General features: G+C 37.3%; 6 protein-coding genes across 10 annotated transcripts; 1 reads left to right on the top strand and 5 right to left on the bottom strand.

The window, feature by feature from the left end:
• Positions 1-320: 320 nt before the first annotated feature.
• LOC122987308 (serum paraoxonase/arylesterase 2-like) lies at positions 321-4281 on the bottom strand. Its single transcript, XM_044359114.1, has 9 exons — positions 4171-4281; positions 3858-3925; positions 3572-3627; positions 3155-3320; positions 1672-1795; positions 1375-1575; positions 1170-1251; positions 576-704; positions 321-487 (listed from the first exon to the last, which is right to left on the bottom strand). The coding sequence occupies exons 1-9, from the start codon at positions 4251-4253 to the stop codon at positions 326-328; spliced, it is 1071 nt and encodes a 356-aa protein (XP_044215049.1). The 5' UTR covers positions 4254-4281; the 3' UTR covers positions 321-325.
• A 642-nt stretch (positions 4282-4923) lies between these two features.
• Positions 4924-9000, bottom strand: LOC122987307 (serum paraoxonase/arylesterase 2-like). The gene is made up of 9 exons (XM_044359113.1): positions 8856-9000; positions 8648-8718; positions 8513-8568; positions 7508-7670; positions 6625-6751; positions 6240-6443; positions 6074-6155; positions 5698-5826; positions 4924-5613 (listed from the first exon to the last, which is right to left on the bottom strand). The coding sequence occupies exons 1-9, from the start codon at positions 8930-8932 to the stop codon at positions 5452-5454; spliced, it is 1071 nt and encodes a 356-aa protein (XP_044215048.1). The 5' UTR covers positions 8933-9000; the 3' UTR covers positions 4924-5451.
• Positions 9001-10087: 1087 nt separating this feature from the next.
• On the bottom strand, positions 10088-15571 carry LOC122987484 (casein kinase II subunit alpha-like). The gene is made up of 14 exons (XM_044359385.1): positions 15480-15571; positions 15133-15209; positions 14815-14943; positions 14586-14697; positions 14376-14477; positions 14226-14276; positions 14076-14135; positions 13866-13949; positions 13651-13761; positions 13411-13512; positions 12337-12437; positions 11307-11455; positions 11055-11144; positions 10088-10939 (listed from the first exon to the last, which is right to left on the bottom strand). Exons 3-14 carry the CDS (start codon positions 14913-14915, stop codon positions 10824-10826), a joined length of 1179 nt encoding a protein of 392 aa, XP_044215320.1. The 5' UTR covers positions 14916-14943; positions 15133-15209; positions 15480-15571; the 3' UTR covers positions 10088-10823.
• Positions 15508-20036, top strand: LOC122987485. Of its 5 annotated transcripts, none has more exons than XM_044359387.1 (12): positions 15508-15591; positions 17237-17368; positions 17442-17494; positions 17627-17659; positions 17813-17860; positions 18151-18201; positions 18322-18372; positions 18463-18504; positions 18601-19083; positions 19176-19214; positions 19342-19413; positions 19630-20036. In XM_044359387.1, the coding sequence occupies exons 2-11, from the start codon at positions 17361-17363 to the stop codon at positions 19398-19400; spliced, it is 867 nt and encodes a 288-aa protein (XP_044215322.1). In that variant the 5' UTR covers positions 15508-15591; positions 17237-17360; the 3' UTR covers positions 19401-19413; positions 19630-20036. The 5 variants fall into 5 exon arrangements, with proteins under 5 accessions (XP_044215322.1, XP_044215323.1, XP_044215321.1 ...); XM_044359388.1 differs by having other exon boundaries at positions 18319-18372; positions 18463-18492; XM_044359386.1 differs by having other exon boundaries at positions 18319-18372.
• Positions 19654-21448, bottom strand: LOC122987486 (transmembrane immune signaling adaptor TYROBP). Its single transcript, XM_044359391.1, has 5 exons — positions 21104-21448; positions 20980-21000; positions 20749-20892; positions 20589-20653; positions 19654-20395 (listed from the first exon to the last, which is right to left on the bottom strand). Exons 1-5 carry the CDS (start codon positions 21402-21404, stop codon positions 20339-20341), a joined length of 588 nt encoding a protein of 195 aa, XP_044215326.1. The 5' UTR covers positions 21405-21448; the 3' UTR covers positions 19654-20338.
• A 2271-nt stretch (positions 21449-23719) lies between these two features.
• hcst (hematopoietic cell signal transducer) lies at positions 23720-26255 on the bottom strand. The gene is made up of 5 exons (XM_044359228.1): positions 26057-26255; positions 25479-25557; positions 25262-25282; positions 24917-25051; positions 23720-24580 (listed from the first exon to the last, which is right to left on the bottom strand). The coding sequence occupies exons 2-5, from the start codon at positions 25522-25524 to the stop codon at positions 24537-24539; spliced, it is 246 nt and encodes an 81-aa protein (XP_044215163.1). The 5' UTR covers positions 25525-25557; positions 26057-26255; the 3' UTR covers positions 23720-24536.
• Between the last annotated feature and the right edge of the window lie 317 nt (positions 26256-26572).

Raw genomic sequence — 26572 nt, 5'->3', positions numbered from 1 at the left:
CCACAATTGTGGAACCAGTCGGGATGAGTTTTGTGTGACAGTTTCATTATGTGCATACTGCATTTCGTGGTAAATACAAGGCTGCACTGTCAGATGGTTTCCTGCCTTACAATGACATTATTTTATCCTTACCTGCTTTCAGTGAGCTGGTTTATGCATCAAGTAAAATTTCTCCTTTTGCAAACGGTCAAGATTGATCAAGATTTTGTTTAATTTTTTTTTTCCTTTTTACAGCATTTTTTTTTAAATTGTAAAAAAAAATTTAATTGTAGATCAATACAGTACAGATCAATACAGAAGTAGTGATCAATACAGAATACACTGACTATTTCAAATTACATAAAAGGGCTTTTTGGAAAACAGTGCCAATAAGCAACTTCTTCTCATGGGAAGCTGCCACAGAGGAGCCCATGATCACACGGCCGTTATCCGCGTACACTTGGCTCACCACTGGTTGCTGTGAGTTAATGTTCTTGATCCGGATGACCTGTAGGACACATGAACAAATAAAATAAGATCAGGAAAATTCAAACAATAATGTAGATATATAATTTAATTATTACAAAAATACCAACCTCTGAGCCAGGTGGATCTTCAGGGTTAAACACTGACAACTTCATGGCATTTGGATGACAACCCAGCCATATGTCACCTGTTCTGTGCTCCACCTCGATGTTATCACACAGCGACCCGACAGCTACGGACTGATTGGAAACATTATATAAATGAGGGATGAAAAATTTTTCCTCTGGATACAATACTGATACAAAATGAGGGTAGAACATGTCAAAATATTGCTTTTAGATAAAGTTGTGGAAAAGCACAGCATTAGTGATGTTAACATTTTTTTTGACATTTTGGGAAATATGCTTATTTGCTTTTTTGCAGAGAGTTACACGGGAAGATTGACACCACTTTCATATCTGTCTGCTACATCCAGCTGCTGATTAGCTTAGCTCAGCATGAAGATCAGCCTATCATCACCTTTACAGCAAATGAACATATCTTGTTTATTTAACCTATACAGCAATTATAGTGCAAAAAACACAATTTATGGTTTTACAGGGAGGTTTCCTGCAAGACAGTAAATTGAGTATTTCTCAAAATCTCAAACTATTCCTTTAATTTCCTTTTTCCTGAGTGCAGAAAATAAGAAAACAATGTATTACCTTAAGATACACTAACTGTTCCCCTTCTTGTCTCTCAAAAACATCTATCTCGTGGTCTATGATATCTGAAACATAAATATACCTGGGGAAAAAAAAGCATTTCTGTTTTATTATTTTAGCATTACATGGAAATCATACTGCTTTGGAAATGTAAAAACATGCTCATGCACATCATCAGTGACTGCTGAAATGAGCTAAGAACAACCGTTTGTCAGGTGATATGTTGATGCCATTTGAGGACAGAAAGCCATCGGCTGCAACCCTCACTTCCTCTGGACTGTAGTACACCACATCACACCAGGGAAGACCCAACATGAGAGTCAGAAAGTGAAGTGCATCATTGGGAAAGTAATGATCATTTGTGGCGTAGAAGCTCTCTACTCCCACTGCAACAATGTCATTCACACTGAAAGACATGACCGATGAGTTAGATATAAATCATACAGAGATCGTCAAGTGTATAAATTGTATTACTGTGAAGGGTTTATTCTACAGTACATACCTATGGAGAAGGGGGTGGGTGATAGTTTTTAGATGTTCAAGAGTATTCTCCTCAACAAAATGAAAGATCTCTACTTGGCTTTTGTGCTGAGGGTGATTGACAGTGAACAGGTACACAGAGTCATCTGCAAAGGAGTAGCAATGTGTTGTTGTCATTATTCACCTCGTTTATCTTAAGAATATAAAAATCACACACATTTTTCGCCAGAATTGATTGAACTTCAATTGAAAACTGTCTGTGTTTGACCGTGTTCTGGTCTTACTGTAACTCAATTTCTATTATTATGTTTTACTTAAAAACATATGTTTCATGTTTTTAATGTTCATGTTTATCACTTTCATTTGCTTTTGTCTTATTTGTAATTGCTTGTTTTTGCATGTATTTACTCTGTCTCCCTATAAACCAATTTGTAACTTTTGATAAGAAAACTGCTCAAGAGTAGTTAATAACTCATGAAGATAATTGTTTTTTTCTAGTGGCCCACTTCTAAAATGCAAATCTCTGAGGCAGCAGAGTACAATCTGTAAACACTTTATTCTAAAACCACATAAAAAAACATTTTTTTATTTGAATACAAAAATGCAGGTCTCCTCTATTTTTTTATTTTATTTTTGAGCTTCTGTTTTACATAAGTAGGCTGGGTTTCCTCACCACCAATCATTTTGAAACTAGTACACATGAGGTTTGCTCGCATATCTGCTGTGGCACAAAATTACCATAATACTATGTATCTGTAGTGCTTTGTTACAGTTGGTGATGAATACTAGGAAATACTTTGCCAGGTGCTTTCTAATAAATATACAGTATGACGTTGTCACAGCTTGTTTTCCATCCTGTTCTCTGCTCTAATGAATGAACTGCTGTACTCTCTACTATACCATCTGACTTTCTATTGAAGTCTGTCAAAGTTCACAGCAAGCTCCTGGGACCTGTAGATAATGTTGCAGTTGTTCACTAATTCACAGGGGATTATGTTATTTCAGGAAATTAAATCACTTTCTGTGCAATTCATTTGATATGCATTCATAAGCACTCATCATAGCAGCTACAGTGCATTGAACTTTATTTGACTTACGTGAGTTTTGTGTCATTTTGTGCTTGTTTCACATTTTTTCAGTCTTGTCTGTACTTTTTTTCACAATTTGGTGCAAAACATGAGTTTACAGGTTAGGTATACACACATATTTAATACTGTGTTTCCAGTATTAAAGTGTAAATATACACATAGAAATATACACTAAGAATTAATAATAGACAAAGATCAAATCCATTAATCTCTCTATTCATGAGAGCAGGTATAACTCTTATGTCAGATGGTTAAGGGTCTTCTCATGTCCTAATGAATGACTTGTCTAACAGCTGAATTGAAGAATAAAATATTTTAATTAATTATTTTCTTTGTGTGAAGCTTCTAAGTGTTGTAAGATGTTGCATCTATCAGACAAGACAATGTGTTGGGAACAAAAAAGGATTTGTACTTCACCTGCTTCATCAGTATATACACTAATGCCATGTGGGTTGAAAGTACTGAGGTCAAGCTCTCCTTTGATTTGCAGCTCCACTGGAGTTGGATCTGGGTGTAGCAAGTCCAAAACGTAAATCTTTCCCGGTTCATCAGAGAACGAAGGCATTCCAGGATACTTTAACCCCTGAGTGGAAAACACTGCATGTAAGATGTTGGCACCGATTTTGCTTGAGGAGGTCATTACAGAACCACCTGGTCCAGAATTACATTAAACAGTTTGTAGTAAAAATAAATGTAACACTGTTGACCCATGTTTTAACATAATGTAGAGGATTCTTGAGTGAGCTGTACTGTAATTAAGGTTCATGCAACTTTGCAAAATTCTTATGGCTTTACAATAGACTTATAATGATAAAAATAAAAATAATAACATACTGTGCTTAGAAAGGCCAGTCCATCTCTAAGTATTGTGATATCCTCTGCACCATATTCTGTACAAAACAAAATCCAGTTTGTCATTCTTTTCAGTTTTCATTTCACCACCCACTTGGCACTCGACCTACTGTCAGTTGGCTGGACTTTAAACTCTTCATTTATGACCACATTTGACAAATAGCCAATAACATGTTTAGTTTTACTGAATGTTTTTGACAATGTAAATCCCCAAATTAAGAAACTGCTAAAGATGACATGAACATACTGTAAAGCCAGGAATACCTACCAATGTTCTTTACATAATGACAGTTGAGGTGTTTCAGAGGCACTTCTCTGGTAGCAAGGGTCATTTCCCTGCAGACAACATCAAATATGTATATATCTATAATAACCAGAACCTACAAGTCTACCATATGTTGTAAGTGTGTCACTGATAGAGCTCAGCAACTGATGAACAGTACTTGTAAATTCTGTCCCTCCTGCATGCCTATACATGATCCCATTAGTCAGTATGTTATGCAATAATTGTGAACAGTAGCAGAACTACTACACATGTACATACTGTATAATCTCTAACTTTAAAAAGAATAAGTACTTACTTTAGTTTGAGAAATCTGTGTCCAATGAAAGCTGCAAAAGCAGCAACAACAGTTGCAATCAGTACTTTCTTCATGGCAGCCATTTTTACAAGTCATAGGCTACACAAGGACACTTTCAGAATGCATTTACACAGCTGCACCACAGATGGCGCTCAAGTGTGTATGCAAAAAGCAGTCACATCTACCCTATGATTAGATTAGGAAAACTGGAAATGGAAAGGGGTGTTCCAAAGTGGCATCTCGATTATTCCAATGAAAACTCCTCACCTCGTGACAGATATGGGCTAGCTTTCTCAGTTTTTACTAAGACTGTTAATCACTTTCAATGTCTCAGCACTATTTAAAATATAACCTCAAAATAATGCAAAATCAGGAAGTCACATGCATCACATGTAGTCTCTCGTGATCAGGAAAACAAAATATGACTTGTGTGACTTGAGTTATGCAAACCAGTTACATCAAAAAAAGTGGTGACATATTTTATTCACTGCTGTTTTGGAGACATCCTACTAAGTATCCACATTGATATCAGGTCATTTTGTGTGCAGTCAAAGCCAGTCTGGGGAAACAGTGCACGGCTTCTTGTGCACATTTGTTAAACCAAACTACACTTACGTGACTTCTATTATGAAAGCAAGTATGTTTTCATTTAAGCAAATGACTCAACCTTAAACTGTGTTCTGTCCTTTCAGGTGTATAAAACTTAACTTCTATAGCACATCTGAGCCAAAGCAGCCAAGTGTCCACACCAGAAGCAGTACGACTCTTTATTGCTTTATTTACATTCAAATACATGGGTTAAATGTGACCAATTTTTTCAAGTTACATGTGCTTCATATGTAAGATTTCACATTTTCAAGTGACCAAGGCAATTATATGAACTTTTTACATGTTTGAAAAATATTACTTTCCAAGTACTTAATCATAGCTGTTCAAGTATTTAGGCAGTTCAGTAACTTCAATGTCTGACACCATTTTCAAATATGCTGCAGTAGCAGGGCTCACTACTATACAAACATGTAAACACCAGTCATCTATCCTCCTCCAGCTCCTCTGGGAGATTCTGTTAGTACAATAGGATCAAGAATTTTCTCTGCAATAACAGTAACAGTAGTAGTAGTAGTGCTGTAATATCCATGTATATAATCATTCAAATCATAATTTCCCCGCCTGATTTATAGTCTAGCAAAGAAGCACATCATGTTTTCCTTTTCTTGAACCAAACTTGATTAAATATAGATTCTTCTGCTTTCTAAGTATCATATGTTAAAGAGTCACAGCCTACTTCAAATCACAGCATAAGGCTTTATGGAACACTGTGCCAATGAGCAACTTTCCCCCATAAGGAGCTGCTACAGAGGAGCCCATGATCACTTGACCATTGTCAGCGTACACCTGAGTCACCACTGGCTTCTCTGAATGAATGTTCTGGATATGGATGACCTGGAGGAAACATAAGAACGTGAAATAAATACGTATAACTAGATGAGTAAATATAAATAGATGGATCAGCTGTTTGGGACAAACCTCTGATCCAGGTGGATCCTTGGGGTCAAACATGAAAGCTTTCCATCCGTTAGGGTGACAGCCTAACCACAGGCCACCAGTTTCAGGGTCAACTTCAACGTTGTCACAGAGTGAACCCACAGCCACGGACTGGTGACGTTATAGCAGACAAGGTTATAATTATGCAGTTATAATTATATATTAATAATTATATATTAATTATATAATTAATCCCCATCATCGTTTCTTGATTACAGTTCTGTTGTGACCTGATTTTGCATTTATTTCCTGGATTCCCTCACTGAATTATATAAGTGTATATTAGTTTTGCAGTGCTTTTCTCACATAAAAGCATTTATGTCTTTAGTTCACTTGCATATTACTGAAAGTTAATTACCTTCACAGGGGCCAATGCATTGTCTTCTTTCCGCTCCAACACATGCACATTGTGGTCAAACAGATCTACCACATATATGTGCCTATAAATGAGAGAGAATATTAAAATGACAAAACTCAGACATTCAGAGCATTAATCTCTGCATGACCGTGATGATCCTTCCTACCTTTTGTCTGGTGAGATATTGATGCCATTTGCAAAGTAATATCCCTCAGAGACCACTTCTACTTTCTCAGGACTGTAGTACACAACATTAGCCCAAGGCTGAGCCAGCAAAGGCTCCACCACAGCTTTAAAGATTTCATGGGAAAAATAGTGATCATTGGTGGCATAGAAGCTATCCACTCCCACGGCAACAATGTCGTTAACACTGAACAGAAAAGAAAAATCTGAATTAGAAAATTATCATAACTATATATAATAATTATATCATGAATTACAATATACATGTGGTTTATGTAAAACAATGTTAACACATGGTATTGTTTTACAAGTAAATCAGTAAATCTCAAGCTGTGGTGGGTACAATTTAAATTATCCCCATACTGTACCTGTGGAGAAGTTCATGTTTTATGGTTTTTTGATGCAGCAGTGAGAGTTCTTCCTCCACAAATTTAAACAACTCTACTTGGCTTTTGTGATGAGGATGATTCACAACAAACAGGTATACTGTGTCATCTGAAAAATGATGAATGATGAATAAAAAAAAAAGCATTGTTAGAAAATATCGGCAACCACACTGAAAACTGTGCATGTGTGTGTTTGCATGTGTGAAATTAGAGGGACATACATACAAAAAAATGAAATTTTTAAAGATATAATAGGTACAGACTCTAAAATAAGAATATATACCTCAAGGTTTGAATTTGAATTGAAGGTCTAACTGTTGCATTCAGCTGTTACACGCAAGTTTAAGGACCTTCTGAACTTAGTAGAAGTAGCAGAATTTGCTCAAATTGTCAATATTGGTACATGCATTTTTCACCTTTTACTCTTTCAGCATTGACAGATTAGAAATTAAATGGACTGATTGTTTATATTGCTCTATACCCACGTCATTAGAAATATACACTAGAAATATAAAGTGACATAGCAATAGATTCTGCAAGACTCTTGCTGCTCCCATTGTGCCCACATCACTGCAGCTGATCACAACAGGTTTGCCCACATGCTCACATACACGCACATGCAAGCACAGTTTCACAAAAACCTCACTCTAAACTGTTTTTAATACTTATGCTGTCAAGTCAACTATGGTTGATGGTGGAAGCTTTGATTGACTTAAATGTATGCTGATGATATATATGTATGTCTTCATGAATGTCATTAAATTTGGGTCAAAATACGAAACCACTGCAGAGCAACTGGATTAGTGTTTTTGTCCTTATGGCGCTGACTTAGATAGACTTGTGTCATTTGTTATGTTCCTCATACCACTTGGATCTGTGTAAACACTGATGCCATGAGGATTGAATGAGTCCAGATCAAAGTTTCTTGGCATGCGCAGCTCCACTGGTTTAATCCGAGGATCTTGCAGATCAAGGAGGAAGATCTTTCCTGTAACATCGGAGGACGGCATTCCGGGGTACTTCAAACCCTGAGAATATTAAAAAAATATACAGAATTATACAGAAAAACATGAATTATCATTCTATACAAGTAGTAATAAAATTACATCTGATCAGGGACAGTGCCCATGCTTTAGCCCTGATTCAGTGGTGTATAACCCTTACATAGACTTTCTTCTCTCCACAGCAGCTAAATAACATCATTTGTCACAGAGATGCAGGTAAAATACACTTCAAGAGAAAAGTAGGAAAATCAAACGAACGTTATGCAAAATTCATGATGTGAGTGGGATCAAGGAGAATATGTTGATCTCTTCCAAGATCATTCAGTTGAGACAAATCAAAATAATGTGAAAAACAGGTTAGTTTTCTGCTTACATTACAACGTTAGGCCACACAGATTAAAGGTGCAGTGTGTAGAATTTAGTGGCATCTAGTGGAACGGACTTATTTATGTTTTAATTAGTGTATAATCACCCGAAAATAAGAATTGTTGTGTTTTTGTTACCTTAGAATGAGCCCTTAATATCTACATAGGGAGCGGACCTCTTCCATGGAACCAACCATGTTTCTACAGTAGCCCAGAACGGACAAACCAAACACTGGCTCTAGAGAGGGCTTTTTGCTTTTTTTCACAAGTGTCACAGCACTGTAGGTTGTCCTACATGCAGGGAAGGGGAGTGGGGGGAAAGGTGTGTGTGTTTGTGTGTGCATGGTGGGGTATTCAATAATATATATTGTAGGTGAACAGATGGAAGAGTTTGGCTGTGAGTGTTGCTTCACAAGAGAAATGCCAATATCAATTAAAGGAAATCCCATTGTTATTTTCTAAGTTTGTACATCTGCCTGCTCCACAACTCCAAATACTTACAGCACTGATGAAGGCAAGCCCGTTTGCAAGGATGGTTATATCCTCTGACCCATAATCTGAAAACACGACAGTTTTCATGTTGTCAAATCACCATGATGTCACATTTTAGTTGCATTTTGTCTGAACGTTACTCACCCATGTTTTTGAGTGCAACACAGTTGGGGAGGTGATTCTGGACCAGCTCTCTAGACGCGAGGGTCTTTTTCCTGCAACGTATTAAAAACCGAGGTTATGTTAGGGCAGGTGGCCACAACGAAACTTTGGATTCCTACAGAAAAACTCGAATAAACACCACAAAACAGCGTTATCGCTTCAACCCTGATGAAGTTGCTTTCTAGTTTACCTAAAGTTGACAACCCTCTCTCCGAACAGCACCGCTAAAACAGCTATTACAATCGATATTAAGCCCACCGCTCCCATCTTGAAAATCCCGACAAACGAATATCACAAACAGCCTAAAACAACCCGACTACTGCAGACGAGGCGTGCCACAACAGGCGCGAGGGATGATGCCTTCATGACTATCAGAAAAATGTAAACAAATGTGTACTGGCATGAATAACGTTACTGTTTTGCATTTTTGTGCATTAGTACCTTACCATTTTAAATATGCAAGTACAATCTCGACCAATAACAGCACTTAAACATGTGATACCTTTTTGTTTGATATAATTTCCCACATATAAGATGTACCTGAATGCAGCATGATCCCGAATGGCTCCAGTACACAGGAGCCAAGCTTCACCCGGGCCCAAGTTGCACTAATATGCTACAGTTTCAATTGGATGCATTAAAGGTCATGGATTTAGTCTGCTCTAGATAGTGAGTTGAACATTAGTTCAGTTTGTATGTGACTGATGTGATCAGTACGTTTAGTCCTGGTGGAAGCACAAGCAGAACTGTCCTTAAGAGTGAGTCCATGCTGTGAGTGTAAAAAATCGACTTTAACTGCAGAGTTGTGCCATAACTGACCTTTAACCTCTTGTTTGTTTTCATATGTAATGACAGGAGTAATCTCTGAGTGTAATTATAATCTTGGTTGAACCTCTGAGACACCAGCTTCCTCTTTGGCACGGTTTGATTTGTATCCATTTTTTTTCAAGAGTACACTTGATTGTATAGTAGGGTGTAAATGCACTCCCCTCATTTTGGTCAGCACTGACGGGAAAAGGTATGCTTTAAAAATGTGAATCACTACTCTCACTCACACATGGTGTGTCACTGGAGATATGTAAATGTGCACACCTGATGCCTCCGTAATTCAAAAGACTCTCATTGACTTTTATATGTAGAAAATGATTTGGGGTATATGTTTTTACATCTACCTCTTCTGAGGGGAAAAGGTATATTGCAGACATTGTTCAAGCCAACCAAGATAGCAGAGATTTATATTTATGTGCAGGGGTCCACTTCAATTGCTTAAATCATTTGTTGCAAAAATTAATTCACTATCAGTGTACATTATCTTGAGGGATGCACTCGCTACGCTACGCGGTTCTGCTTTAAATCCACCCATTAAGAGCCAACCAGTCCGCATGGTGATGGTATACTCAATAACGTGTAGTGCCTGCAAAGCCCTGTTTAAATTGTTTATTTTTGAAGTTGTTTTCGTAGGTGATGAATCCTCCCAACATAAAACAAAAAGTTACAAAATTGTCTATGTAATCAAAATCATGTGTAAGAGACTTCATAAAAAACATACATGAACACATACATACACATACAGAAGTGAAAGTAACATAAAATTGGCAAACTATTGACCCTGTGATATTCAGCATTGGGTGCATGCAACCTGACAGTAACTGTAGAATATCTACAAAAGTCCAATTAAAGAATGATAGCAACTAACAACTTCAAAACACCAACAACTCCTGCACATTACATTGTGTGCAACCATTGAGTACTGTTTAGGTGGGGCACACCAGATTCCTGACTCTGTTTTGTGAAGTCGTGTAAAGGTTCACAGTGTAATACAGCAGGATCCCCATCAAACAGTTTCAAGCAAGACTGTATATTTGGAACATACAAAATAAATTTTATTATCCATTCTCTTCATGTCTACATCTTATTAGAATTTCTAGACAATGGTATTGTCAAATAACACACCCAAATTAATTCTAATAATCCTGACAGGTGCAACAATACATTTCTGTCAAGTCCAGGTGTCAAAATATAACTGAATGTGAAAAGCAATTTAAATCTTCTTCTTTGTTATTCTCAACATAAAAAGGGGAGCCATGGCCCTGGGCCGCAGTGAGAGCTAGGCAGGACATGGCCATGAGCACACATAAACACAGGTGAGGAAGTGGCTTCAGGGTTGGGCCCCGGTGGCTGCAGGGACTTGTGTGGCCAGAGTGTTGGGGGCAGAGATGACAGGTGATCCAGCAATGTTAGCCAGAGGCTGTGAGGAGGACATTGAGGTGATGCCTAGAGGAGATAGGAGGTTGGTTCATCATTTGGGAATGGTTGTTTATTTATTTATTTATTTTTTTTACATCATCACATTTAGTCAGAGCCTTTCATTCTGAGCGGTGTAACCTACCGGCCATCATACTTGAGGAGCTGACTGGTGTGGAGCTGGCAGCCATCCCTCCAGGAGTGGCCCCCCTTCCCTGATCTTTAACGATGGGATCTAAGAACAGAAGTGGATTTCAACACATCATAAACCAAGTACATGTGTTGACACAATCAAGCCACATCAATTAGTGTGCTCAATTTAGGTTAGTGGCAGTTTACTGAAGCAATACGTATGAGATGTAGGCAGGATACTAAAAAAAAAAAAAAGCAAACTTACAGAAGTAGGGATGATCCATGGCCTCTCTGGCCGTGAGGCGGGCTTGATGGTCGTAACGCAGCAGTTTGTCCAGGAAGTCCAGAGCCTCTGTGCTGACCAGGTGCTGGTTCTCACTGTGCACAAACCTCTCCCACCTTTTACGGGAGTGTCTGAAGAACAAACCAGGAGTTAGATGGATTATAAATATATTCAATACACTTTATGGAGGTCAAACAGCTAGAAAATTTTGACGGCTAATGTATACATCCGGCTGCGTCATGGCCCCACTCTGTCACGGCTGCTGGAGGTATGTCTGGAGCGTTCCTATCTTTACTCACCGGTCTGTTTTGGCCAGAGGAGCCTACATCTCTTAAGTACGAAATTCACTGGTGACTGTATATAAATGTCTGTCTTTATTGACAGTTGATTTAAAATACATTTTATTTGTTTCTGATTTTTTCTACACACATAGACAGCAAAACTATTTTTTTGTGTTGGGGGGGTGGGGGGGGGGGGGTGTGTGTGATGGGAAGGAGACAGCCCAGTCAGCCTACATAATGTCCCCTCTTGCTCTCTGTAATCCCAAATTCTGTGTTTTAATGAAACCAGATTCACAATATGGTCGTTCTCCTTTATACATTTTCCCATTTCTCTCATCAGATAATGGAATGAGCTGGAAATTTAAACAAACTGCTGAACTGCAGATAAAATCTTTTTACAAATCAGTACAGATTAATAAAAATACAGGTTAATGACAGCAGCTGTGCCGTGAGATCAACTGCATTGATATTTAAAATGAGTGACAGAGACGATTAAAGGCAACAAAAAGTTGTCATATTCAAGAACAGCCACAAAGCATCTGTTCCCACATCTAAATTAATGTGTATTTATGCCGTCAAAAAAACGTTGATACAACAACTCTACTCTGTATTATAAATGTGGCTGTTGAAACAGACGCTTTTCTTCTGATATGTTTCAGCTGACACTGAAATCGCAACAGAGCCGTGACCGAGCCTGACCGCAGCCGGATGCTGTGTACACTCTGCGTTACCTTCCCAGGATGTCATTGAACCGTGGATCCAATTCAATGTTGTACTTGTCAATGTAGTCGTACAGGTCCTCTGTGCCAAGTACTTTTGCAATTCGCACAAGCTGCAAGTCAGAAAAAGAAAAATTAAGGAATTAAAAGAGTACCATGAGTAATTTTAAAATCACATGAGTAATGGCAGCTAGATTTTTTTTTAAGGGTATGGATCAGAGTCTGTTTACAGTGTTCTAGCCAGTTAGATAGTGAGGTTTGTATAATTTAGATCAATTAAAACAGACAAACAAAAATGAGATTACTGTAGAGGAATCAAGGAGGGACAAACATCTTTTCAAATTAAGAATGTGCAAGTTTCTTTTTTATAAAAACAAACTGAACCGGTGGACATCCCTCTGTCATCATGAGCTCATGTTTCATTCCCTTTAGCCATTTGCAGAAATACCATCAGTGAAATAAACCTATTGTTGCTCTGATCTGTTAAAAGTATCTATGCAATTTCATTTTAAAAAGCAACACTTAGGTTTTATGCTTTAAGTAATACAGTAAAAATGTTTAAATGAATATTTGAGTGTTAAACCAACAGTTGCTAGTGTGTACCAATACAACTAAAACATCACCTTCAACAGTGGTGTAACATACTGTAGGCTTAAAGAGACACAAGCCCAAATGAGCCAAGGAACAAACTGGAAATGCTGTATGGTCAATGCTATAGTTTAGGTCTGGAAAAGCCACAACATAAATGACACCATCCGTGGGAGTGATAAAACCCTACATGTGTTTTACCCATTTTGTATTACATTAGATACACCAAACTGCCAAAAAAGTTAATGAGAAATGTCTTCCCTCCCTCAACAACCACGGTGCTAACTTTGAGCAGGACACAAAGTCCCAGGTGCACCAGCAGAGTTGTTATGTGGCAACTGTCCAACATGTGAAGGATGTGGTTTGATTGTGTGTAACTAGCAAAACTTCATATACATGTTAGAAAGTACTTAAAAGTCCAGCACTGTTTTTTTTTTTTAGGCCACAAGATTTGTGACCACCGACACAAAATAGATTAAAAGGCCTGATTCTTCATACCTGATCATAGTTGTCATGACCGTGAAAGAAAGGTTCCTTTCTGAAGATCATGCTGGCCAGCATGCAACCCAAACTCCACATGTCCAAGCTGTAGTCATACATCTACAAATAATGTAGAGAGAGCAAAAGAACTGCAGTTAAACAAGGAAATTCTCTCTTCTTTAATACATATCTTGATTGCATTTTGACCATGTTGCGTTAAGTTGGCACGACTCGCAGAGAAGAGTATAAAGTCCTCACCTGGTAATCTACCAGCAGTTCAGGTCCTTTGAAGTACCGGGATGCCACTCTCACGTTGTATTCTTGGTTTGGGTGGTAGAATTCTGCCAAGCCCCAATCGATTAGGCGGAGCTGGAAGTTAACAATGCATATATTGTAAAAAATGTACTTAGTTGGTGTCACAGAAGGGAAGTCAAAACATAAAAAGAGAATGGAAAAAACAAGTGTGACAATACCTTTCTGTGTTCATGATCAATCATTACATTGTGTGGCTTGACATCTCTGTGCATAATCCCCATACTGTGGCAGTAATCCAGAGCCTAAACAAGAAACAATGTTAAGGGTATGCTTGGACTGTTCAACTATTGCCAACAATGTTTGACAAATATTTACACAACCACTGCAGAGCATAAAATATGTAACAAACAAAAGTCTTTGTTTCTTACCTTTAAGATTTCATACATGTAGAACCGTATGTCAAAGTCAGATAGGGTTTGATACAATTGCTGTAAAAAACGAACACATATGCCATTAGATATACTAATTTTGGTATAGCATATTCTGAAAGACAGATGCAAAAAAGCACAGATCCTTACCTTGAAGTCTGTGTTGTTCACATGTTCGAAAACCAGAGCAGGGGTTCGGGACTAGAAAATGAAAAAAAGAAAAAAAAGCATGGAACCTTGTACATTTATATTTCTTGAATTATTCCTGTGATAATTTCAATTAAAATAAAATAAACATACCACAGGATCCTTGACGATATCTAACAGTGAGATGATATTTGGGCCACCCCTCAGATTCTCCAGGATCTTTATTTCTCTCTTGATTTTCTTTTTCTTCACCGGCTGTGAGGAGAGATACTCTTGTGAGATACACTGAAGTGACGAAACATTATTATTACTTTACACAACTTATACACAACTGCTAGCATATTCAAGCGTCTATCACCATACCTTCAGTATTTTGACGACCACCTTTTCATTGTTTGTGATGTTTATGGCTTCAAACACTTCACTATATTTGCCTCTCCCTAGTTTTCTGACAAGCTGATAGTCGTCCTGGTTCCTATTACAAAAAAAACCAAAACACAAAGCCACAGTTAACAATGCTAAAATGACTTACCCAACAAAGCAAAGCAAAACAAATACAACTAAAGCTCCCAACAATTTCCCTTTGCCTTACCCCCATTCAACAACATGGGACTCATAGTCCCAGTATTCTCGAGGTCTTTGTGTGTTTACATCAGGGTAAACTCGAGAGCGGCTTGGAACAGGGCCAGACATATTCTACACAGGATCTTCTCTAAATCTCCTAAAAAAAGACATGACAAACAATAAATTAAAAAAAATTACTCAATATTATACCAGAAAAAAGGCACAATATTAGCATACAACTGAAAAAATGACTCTCTTTCAAAGCATTTTATGTACAAATTTACTTAAGAAAATCATGATATTAAATACAGGTGATACAATCTAAAATAATAAGACGACACAATACCTGGGAGGTTCCCTCCAGGATGATGGTGACAGATGAATTGGAACAAGAACAGTTGAGATGCCTCTATGGTAGGTAAGCTACACGGGCACACAGATATTAAAAATACATGATTAAAGCCTACCTTAATCCAACAATTTGCATTAGTTAAACATCGTATGTAGAGGTGAGAAGTTAATCAAAGTTTCTAATACACTTTAAAATGTTTTTTCCCCCACTATTAATCTGAATGGGAGTTTTAAAAAAACTAGAACAGCGGTATATGTTAAAAGACCACAGACAGAACTTAACAAAAAACAATGAGTGGTGTGTAGTGTGTCTAAATATGGTGGTGTGTGAAATGGAGAAACCTGAATGGTAAACGGGGGCATCCAACCAGTCTAATCAGGAGGTACAGGGTTCAATACAGTCATCACTGGGGGCTACACCAAGGCAGTATCTCCTTTGGAAAAAAAGCAGAAAGTAGGTTGATTAAAATCAATGCTGTTAATTAAAGCAAACTATGTGAGCTAACGCACGCCAGCCAATTATAGCTTACAAGACTACATTTACTTTGATGTATTTATGTGAAACGTCTCATGACGAATGGTCTCTGCGGTAAAAGAGACTCATTCACTTACAGCCAGTTTGCCCGCTTAATACTTTAATGAAAAGGTGAGTGGACGCACAAACCCTCTGTGGTCCACGGCCTGCACAAGTGCTGGGGAGCTAACAGCTAGCTACCAGGCAAACCGGGCAGCTGCTTTGGGCTGCTAGCTAGTTAGCATTAGCTCGTCAACAGCAGAGGGAAAAGCCGGTTGGAAAAGTCACAAACTAACCCAGCTCGCGAACACATTATGAGGCTGCAGCCACCAGAAATAAATAGTCCACGTCAAAATAGTCAAATCGTCTTTCTAGTGGTAGTTTTTAATGTACAGCTAAACGAAAAGCTTCGAAAAATATATTTCCTAAAGCTAAAAAAAGTGCTAAGCTAGCAGGCTAAGGGAGTGAATAGCCTGCTGGCTGGCGAGGCAACTGGCTGACAACGCCTTGAAAAAACATCCTACTAACACTGAGATCGGGCAGTAGAAAGGCACCACGATCGCGTTACTTGTTCCCGGCTCTTCCTCACACGTAAAACACTCAACGGTGGCTCCAAACCTACGACGATTCGTGGTAAAAAAAATAATACGATTACCTCTCAGCGTTGTTGGGACGTCAATATGGCGATGCTTGGGATCAAGAGCTTAGTGCGAGCAGCCTTTCCCGCAGAGGGCGCTCTTCTTTTTCTTTTTCATGGAGGAGGAGGAAGGGGGGGACTGATTGAGGACAAACTTTTATCTGCATGCACTGTTATGTCTCATTTATAATCTAATCTCATTTGTATGAACGATAGACTCACTGTTCATTTGCACAAGCACTACAGATGCACATTTTAGGACCCCAGATCAAGTTATGATTGTTGATGGCAGATGATTTGGCCTACATACTACTGTACTACCTACATACTAGGCCTTCAGCAGACTAACATATTCATTTTTTGATTCTACTGAGCAACATGGAGTGAAATAACAGCCCTAAGTTACTTGTTGAGGAATTCTCTTAACAACTACATGTGACATTGTGGTTCAAATAGTTAAATAAATCATTTCTCTCCTGATTACTGCATTCTTATACTCTTCATTTCAGGATATTTCTACCAGGAGACATTTCTATACACAAATGTCCAGACAATGTGCCCTGTTTGAAAAAAGGTCTTTGTTTAGTCTAAATATAGGGCTCACTGGATAAATAGACAATGGTGAAACAGTAGCAGTTACAGAGAACAATATGTGGTCTATGTAGCATCATTTAAAAGACTACTTCAGTCGAAGAAACAGCCAGGGGCATTTTCCTGAAGTAATCAACCACCGCTAATCAACAAACAAAAGAGAAAAAGACTAATCCTTTTTGTGAGTTTGAGTGTTAAGATTTGTTTTCAGATTGAACTGATATAATGAATTGACCTTTGTAAACTGAGCAGGACCTGTAGCCTAATTGTCGCCCGTTGCCTGCTCATTCAAGGCATGCACTGTTAAACAAACAGAAACAGTCTTTGACTACAACTTAATCTGATACATCATGTCAGAATCTATCATTAAGTGGGGTAAGACCTATTAAAGGTGAAAAAGCAGGCTAAAACCGCAGTACATACAACCTCAGCTGCACTCCTGCTGCCATACAGTGGACACCGCTGCAGACCAAAGTCAACAATGAAGCTGTAAGTTTTGATATGTTGTTCTTTGAAACATCTGTCATTGAATTTTTTTTTTATTTCCCATTTTTTGTTTCAGCTTCATGTGTTGTCTGATACTTCTTCCATTTGCGACTACAGCCCAAATCAGAGGTAAACCAATCAGGAGAGAGAGAGAGAGAGAGAGAAAAAAAAATGTTTTGAGCTTACTTAACATATATAATGTACTTTTAATGTTTCTTGCATAGGGCAACAGGGATAACACTTGTTTTTCTTTCTCTAAAGCCCGCAGAGAAAATGTTTTAAGCTTCCTGAACGGTGAGATTCTAAATGTAATTTTTATATTTTGAAAACTCTATGTTTTTTACATGCTAAACAGTGCTAGCACTGCTGTTTTAGAGATGAATTAAGGCTTTAAAATGTATTTCAGGGAAATAATATCACATAACTTTTTCATTACTGTTGTTATAGATGCACTTGGCACAACTACTGAAAAGACCATATCTGCAAATATCACGGGTCTGTGACTCAAAATGATACAAGTTTTAAAACAAGAAGGTCAAACTATATATTATTGATAGCTACCATTTCATCAGATCCTCAAAGCAATTTCTTATCCCAAAAACATAAACCTGAGAAACAAAGACCAGGTCACAAGAGAGACAACAAACACAACAAAGACATGTATGGTGTTTGTGTTGCTTTAATCTTTATGATGTATTGTAGCAAGCACTTCTGACATTATCTGATTATATATACATATACAACCACCCCAGTAATTATCATCATATATTTTCTCATGGCTGCAGCATATAGAAACCCTCCCAGTAAACCTGTGAAAGAGCAAGATTCTGAAGAAGGTATGCAGTAGTTAAGTGATTTCATAGTTTCAATGCAGTTTCCAAATTTTTGTTCGGTGTTACACACACCACACATCAAAATCAGAACAGCTGTGCCTTCATTGTGCTTTTCATTAGTAGATATGTCAGAGGCAAAATCTACAGAGATTTTTGACACCGATGGAGTTACAGGTATGTGGGCTATATTTAACACACAACTGTTATTAAATGTTATTTATTTTATTATTATACAAATGAAACAAAGTTTTCTTAATGTTTCAGAACCTGGAGTATCCGATACAAACCTTGAAGGTGAAAGCAGAGGTGCAGTACGCTAAATTAAAGTTATAATTTGTTGCAATCACAATGTCTGTAACATGTCGACGCAGATGCTGTAACAATAACTTCAATTCTCCCTAGATGCATTCAAAGACCTTGACAGCTACGAGATCACGATTCCTAAAGCTGTAGAGAAAGATAAGGCACCATCAAGGAGGAAAATGGGAGTGGACAAAGACAATATGGGGCAGATGGATATGAGCAGCAAACTGGTTTGGGACTATGGAAGCAGAGGGTACAGTGGACCACAAGGGGCCTTGGTGGAGGTACACCGAGCAAGCAGAGAGCACATTGATCTTATCAGTGAGGAAGGAGTGATGGTGAGTTCTCAAGAGGCTGGAAATTTGCAGAGAAAACAAGTTAGCCATTTTAGTGGAGACCAAGTGACTGACAGCGCCAGTCAAGGCATCGACCTCCAAAGAAAGGCTTCATCAGGAAGAGCTGCTGGGTTGAATGGTATGTTGGCCCCGGGCCGAAGCAGAGAACTGCTGGATCAGGACAGTTTGGAGGACAACAATGGCAGACCTGCTGCAGTCGGCAACAGCAGAGATATAGACTATGATGGTAAGACCAGATTGTACATTAAATCAAACAAAATACACTGTTATAAGAATTATCCTCTTAAACATGAACAATTGATCTTAATATTCCCACAGAAACCAAAGAATTTATTAGCTCTGAAACGTATCCATTAGGTAAGAATTTATTTTTTTCCAATAGTGAATATTGTAAATAGATTGTGTGATCACTAATGCATGCTTTAACTGCTGTAAAGAAAGACCTTTTCATTTCTTTTCACCCTCTTTCTCCAATGTGCTGTAGCACCTCCACAGCACATGCCCAGTAGCTTCTCTGCTCCAGCCAATATTCAAGCCTCTTGATGATTGTACAACGGTACGTTTCCTCTGCATATGAATCAGACAATCTGCTTCTATCTGTCCACACGACCTGGCTTAGGAAACTCCCTGACATGTTTTTGTGTTTACCACATAATGCACATTTAAGGTCCTTTCAACTTTACTTAATCGATCTAATGTCTTTGTCTTTCATCTATTCTGAATGTAATGTAGGTTAAGGACTGTTTTTTCTGTCTTTTTGTTTTTCTTCCAGATTCTATTTCTTCTTCATTATGAGTCAGTGGCTGCCATCTGTTGACTCATATGAAGCAGACAGGCTTCTTCCAAATGCAGTCACTCCTTGGACTTTTTTAAACGGATTTAGATTTTTAGATTTTTTTTTATGTGACCATGTGAAAAGATCCGAAAAAAAAGATGGAGTGGAAACTATAACTAGAGGAGAAGTTATAGTACAGTACACTGCTACAGTGTTATGTTTGGTACAAAGATTGTGGTATACTACTTTTTCTTACTTAAAACAGAATCTATCCAAGGCTTTGTTGTTTTTAATCTCAATATCTGAACTCTTTGTATACGTTGTTGAAATGTGAAAATGTAATTTCCTGAAATAGAAATACAAAAAGACAGAAACAATAAAGAATGCATCCTTTTCCCCACATTCCTGGGTTTTAAACTGTAGTTTAATTCACAATTAATTAAATACAAATATAATACATTCTTCAAGACATCTTAAAATAAAAAACAAAAAACAAGTATTTAAGGCAGAGAACATCACTGTTAGCACAACAGAGTACTCAATGAATAAAATACAAATTCATTAAATACAAACTACACATACTGTATATATTGTATGTTATCACCTACAATGCTGCATGAGTATATGTGATGTAGCCCCATTGTGTTATAGCATGGGAAAATAATGCGAGAGGAGACATTGTTGGTATTTTTATAGTTCCACAGATTCATTTCCTAAAGTGCCGAAGTTCACTGTACACGTCTGACTGGACTCCATGTAACTCCTATAAAAAAGTAAAAGCAATTCACAACAAACAATATGTAATTAAAACCTTAAACAACACCACATCCATATTTACTGACTGTCTGTGTGGTGTGTGATAGGATCCCAGGAAGAATAGCCTCTGTTTTGATGACACAAATGGGGACCCTGATACATGAAATGAAATGAGGCTTAAATAATAACATAAGCTTTACCTGATAGGGAGATTCTGTGACCTCTGTTGTCATTTTCTTTGATGATGACGGAAGGTTTCTTTTATCTGTTAAATAATTGAAAAGACATGTCAAATTACTGCCAGATCACACGCCAGTATACTCACAAATTAGCAGTACTAGACAGAAATTTAGTGCTCACCGTTGTGTGAATCCCATTCTCTCCTTCTCTTATGGAGATTTACAAAGCAGAACACAGAAATTGTGATGAAGATGGTCAAGATTATATCACAGGCAATAATGCCCATAACAGACCCCATGTTTATTAGGTAACAGGAACCACATTCTGTAAGAGAGTGAACACATAGGATTGAACCGCAAACCAAAAGACATAACATCATATTTCAGCATCCTACACTTTTAGGAAAACTACCTTGTTGTCCCTCTGCAGACCCTGAAAGACAAAGAGTTGATAAACATCAGAAGTCTACATTTACTTACTTTCATACCATCTCCACTATCATACACTTTCAAAACACATAAAGCATGCCACTCACCAAATAGTGAACCCACAATACAAATAGCGTCAGACATATTCTTGGTGCTGGTTTCTCGTAGAGGAGGAAATGAGAGGTCCTTTTTGTTGTCTTTCAAATGGCTGTATTGTTGCACCCATAAACAAGATGTTAGAAGCCAGCAGTAGGAGGATTCAAAGAGGAAGAGCTGTCCACAAGCGATACTGACAGGGGTGTGAGGGTTGTCAACATGTGATTGTATTGAGGAGGAGGAGGAGGAGAAGGGAGTCCACTGAGACAAGAGGAAGCTGGTGTTTTTTTTTTCTTTTCTGTAATGCCACATTCGTTTGGGGGGTCTCACATAATGTAATAAACATGGAATTCTTTCACTCTGTCACATTTGATCAACCAGCACTCAGGTCTTCTTTTTGCCTTTCTAGTTAATTTGAGTCTTAAAATGAAGTCCAAGTGATGCCAAGATAAATAGTCGCATAAGGTCAGTTTCACTACACATGCAGTTTCTGATGAAACACATGCGATTGCATCTCCGAATAGAGCATTTCCTCATGACCTGTGGTTTAGTGCAGGCGGTTGGCCACACTTACTGCTATAGTCTCAGGAAATGTTCAACCACAGTTTTATCTCTAATGATGCTTACTGTCAGCGAAATGAAAGCACACCTTTATTTGTTTTTGTCAAGGGGACCTTTATATTTCATAATGTTTAAATAACAAAATAATTCAAATTATAAAAATGAAAATAAGTATGCTGAACATACACAAGAACAACTATAATCTTTATGTAACCATGAAAAAACATTACAATGTGCTGCACATTTAAGTGTAAAACTAATTAGAAGAAAACATTTAAGATAAATGGATTCAAATTGCATATTAATTAAGTAGGATGATATGTAAATATTTAAAGTTCTAATTAAAACAAGATGGAAAATCAGAAATAAAATTTAGCAATTTAATGAAGATAAGGTTAAGAGGTGATCTAAAAGAAGACAGCTACTTAGAAAACCTGAATATCTCAGGCAGGTTGCTTTAGAGTCTCCGAGATACCTGGATAGCAAAAACATCAACCCCCATCATTGTCAACAGCCAGAAGACCCATTAAAATGAGCAGTAAATGAATGAATCAGTGTATAAATAATTTTAATTACAAATATCTAACAGCAGCGTTCTGTACAAATGGGAACCTTTTCTTTTTATATATGTTAAAAGACAGGTGCTGCAAGTATATAAAGGAATATATGATCATTGAAAATCTCAAAAATTATCTATGTTAGCTGGAATCCCGGTATTTCTGGTAAGGCACCCTTTATTAAGGGTTTATATTTTATAAGGGCAATTTTTAGGTTGTAAAAACTCCCTTTGGCTGGTGTTTCTCCTTCTCTAACACAACACTTCATCTTTTTAGCTCTTTACTGAATCAGAACATTTCCTCTAAGGGGCCTCTGACTACTAACCTTCTGGAAACTTTTCTTATTTTAACATATTAGCATTTGTGGTAAAACCCATCATTAATAACTTAGCTCAAAATTGTAGAAGACTTCCTAACTTTATTTTATGGCTTATTAGAAAGAATCATGGCTCTTTTGTGCCATTTATACAGACATGATGTCTTATTAGATTATAAATCTAATAAGACATCATTAATAATCATTTTATTATTAACTTTAATAAGGACTTAACATTTAAAGACTCACCAGCCATATTTTTCATAAGCTGACAACCAAAAAGTCATTATTAACAGCATATAATTGATCTATAAATTATTTGAAATGGGGGCATTGCACTTACATGGACAATGTCTTAAACCCATACGACACATACAAGATGCCTCTATGTGAGAAAAGCTGTTTAGTATCAAACAGGTCAGGTGCAATTGTTGGATTTCATAAAGAGATAAACTGTAATTAGGTGTCATCCACACAGTTAAAGTATACAATAAAAAACATGATTGGTCCCAGAAATGAACCCTGAGGCACTCCACAGATTATAGAAGCTGAAGACAAGAAGCTACAAAACTAAATTCTTCCAAAGAGGAATTAAACCAACAGTTGGTGTCAACATATACAATGATATAGTGTGTCAAATGCTGCCATTAACAGTAAAATAATAATAGTCCCTTCTGAGCAATTACAAACTCAAGGGGAATTCCACTTGCACAATCTCCCTGCAACAACTTCCCAATTTTTTGTGAAAGTGAGAAAAGACAGTTTAGCTATAAACCTTTCAATCCCATGGCAGGCCTCTTGAATAAAAAGTCTGCACATGGGCTACTAACATCAAGAGTGTTTCCACTGTACCAGAGTTATCTGGTTAGTGATGAAACAACACAGTGCACTTACAGAGGAGGTAGGTAGATCAGACAGATAATACAGAGATATGGACTTGAGTGTGTGAAGAGCTTTGGCCAACTGTGTGTTTAAAATGGCAGACAGCCTTTTAACCACAGTGTCACCTTATAGAGCAAAACCTAAGATTATCTGCCCCGAATCTATTCAGGTTTCCTGTGTTAGTCACACTGTTCAAATGTCACAAGTAGAGAATCATAGAATAGATAAGACATATTTGTAAGAAAGAAAATTTAAAAAGTTAACAATTTGTGAATCTAATCTCACAAAACAAATCCACACATACACATGTGAAACACGCAAGTCAATAGTATTTATTTAACAGTGAAAGAAATTACTTCTGTCAGTGAATCTGAAAGTCCACTCAACATAATTCTCAGCAGACGTGGCAGATGGTGGATGTTTGGTGTTTTATTTATTCTATTAATGTGTTGGGGCTAATAATTCAATTTCATTCACACATGCAATATCCTTATTGTCAACACAGAGCTTTTTCAGATATGACATATACTGTAACACAATTTTATCAAGTCTTGCTTTAGTTTGTAAAATTACATATATCAACACACGTTTTGATAAATGCAGTATTTACACATTTTGCTATCAATAGTCAACTGCAGAGGGTGCTGTGGTATAGTTACAGCGCAGACATTTCATGAAAAGATTTCAGAGCATTTTTACTCAAAAAGGTGAATTTCATTTACACACTTCAGTTTGATACACTTCTTCTTTATAAGGTTTTACAGAATAACTTTTAGCAGATATGTAAAGAGAAAGCACAAGTCGTGACTGAACGTAAAAGGCTCTTTTATAAGATTTTCTAAAGCTTTTATGTGGGGCAGCAAAACACTTGTAGCTCCAATGAATTCTGTGTAATAACTAAAAGCTGGTAATCAGACAGTTTTTTGCCATAACTCTATGCCTTAGAGTTTATCATATGTATAATGAACTAAGCAGAAATATAATATGTGCAAGATACTCTACTTGTGTTTATTGCAAAAGAATTGAGAAAGTAAAAAGAGTTAAATTACTCTTTTTTAAACATTTTATACTATATTTAAAAAAGCACAATCTACATCACTGAACATATTACATAATGTATCGCACCATTTAGGTCTTGCAGTTCGCCCGAACATTCATATACACCTTGTCAGCTGTGAAGAGATGAGAGAAGAAATGGGAAAAGAGAGAAGTAATCATTATGTTAACAAATGAATATAATAAACAGCTTGTCAAGGAAGGGATAAAGAAGCAATAACTGCTAAAAATGAAAAAGTAACAACAAGACTTACAAAAAACAACATGAGAGGCAAAAACTTCAAAAATATAGATGTGCAAGGACCTGTATTAAGAAAAGGTTTGGGATTTCTAAGAGGCCTTTAGGAGAGGAAGCACTTATAACCGATAAATTGCTTCATCTTGAATGCCTTACACACAACATTGTAAATGCTACAAAAACATGACTCATTTCAGCCACATTGCCTCGTTACCGTTTTCTATCTTCTGACGCCGAAAGCTGGCACATCGATAGGTGACCATGACAATGATAAGGGTCAGCAACACATCTGCACAGATGATGCCTGCTATTGTCCCGGGCTCAATCCTGTAGCAAGACACAGAGTTGTCTGGCAAACAGACAGCGTATGAACAGACACACAGAGGAGAGGAGTGGGATGGAAGATAGAAGACGTGAGCAATAAGACAGGACTGGAAAAAATGATTCATCAGGTGTTGTTGTCTAGCTCTGCATACGTGTTGGTTGTTTTTCGAAACCATATAACGATCATAAAAACTGTGTTTCAGAGTTGTGTGTGTGCTCTTTTTGTTGTACATACCTGTGAGTGCCACAGTCAAGTCTTGGAGAAGGAAAAGAAATAAACGAGAAATACGTCAGAGCTTAAATGTTTGTTTTGACAGTGTGAAGCAGCAGCAACTCTGTCAGTTAAATTTCCGTCTCACAAAGTGTTTGTGGTTTCATTTTCCTGTGTGAGACCACCTCAGTCTCTCTGTAACTGTGTGTGTGCAAGAAGGAGAGAGGAACATTGTACTCACTGCAAAGTAAAAAGAGAACCACGGTGAAGAATTTGTTGTTTACCATATTTCCAAGTCAGTCGACACAGTTATGTACTTACTGAAAGACAGAAAGAGATTCAGTGAGAGATTCAGAAATAATCAGTAAACATCCTCACAATGTGTTATAATTTCATATGCTTCAAACTGTATTGTGTTTGATTTTTTAATGTCAAAGTAAAATCAGCAAAACCGTGTGTGGGTTTGACCTTTTTTAACTGCAGTGCGGAATAAACTATTCCTGTATCTCAATGAGTCATAAGTTGCTGCGTAGGTATTTGAAAAAGTTGATTGATCCTTGAATGATGTCTCTAAAGTCATTAAAATATTGTAAAAATGATTATTGTCTTTTGGCTGCCTTTAATATGGCAAATTCTATATTCATAGTTGTTTAAAACAACCTCTGCCCCCCCCATGTTCTGCTGATTATCTACGATCTACATACAAAACTATTTGGATGTGATTTGACGGATAAGAGATTTGACAGATTTGACAGACATTAAATGGTTAAAAAAATGGGATGAGTAAGAGAAAGTCAGTGAGAGTTTAAGTCCTCATACCTGCTCTGCTCAGTTGATCTGCTGTCTGGGATCCAAAAGACTCTAGTTTCCCATTAGTTTTCACTTTTGAGGGCTGACGTCAAAATGTCCTTCCTCCTCTGTCACTAATGTGGCTGAAACACTGCCTGTTTGTTTTTGTGTAATTTTTTTTGTGGGTTGGCAGTTTAATCACTTTTATCTTCAGGATGACGGATGACGATGGTTTAACTGTGACAGATAAGGGTTAGAAAAGAATAGAATATACTTTAATGTTCCAGTGGGAAATGTTGTCGTGTACTTTGCACTACAGTTCCAAAACAGCAACAAAGAGATACACAATTCACAAAAATAAACCATTACATACGACTATAAAAAACAACTAAAAGAAGTTGTAACACACAACCATACAACATATGGCTATTGCACAAACACCACACCAGCTGCATCTTTTACCTCCCTAAGTTTAAAACATCAACTGAAACTGGCTTAAGTTAGTAGGTCAACACATCTAAATACAAAAAATATTCGATGCGGTTC

The sequence above is a fragment of the Thunnus albacares genome, chromosome 8 (assembly GCF_914725855.1).
Source record: "Thunnus albacares chromosome 8, fThuAlb1.1, whole genome shotgun sequence".
In the NCBI taxonomy this organism is placed as follows: Eukaryota; Metazoa; Chordata; class Actinopteri; order Scombriformes; family Scombridae; genus Thunnus; species Thunnus albacares.
Note: the sequence above shows the minus strand (reverse complement) of the source record. Positions and strands in the feature narration are given on the sequence as shown.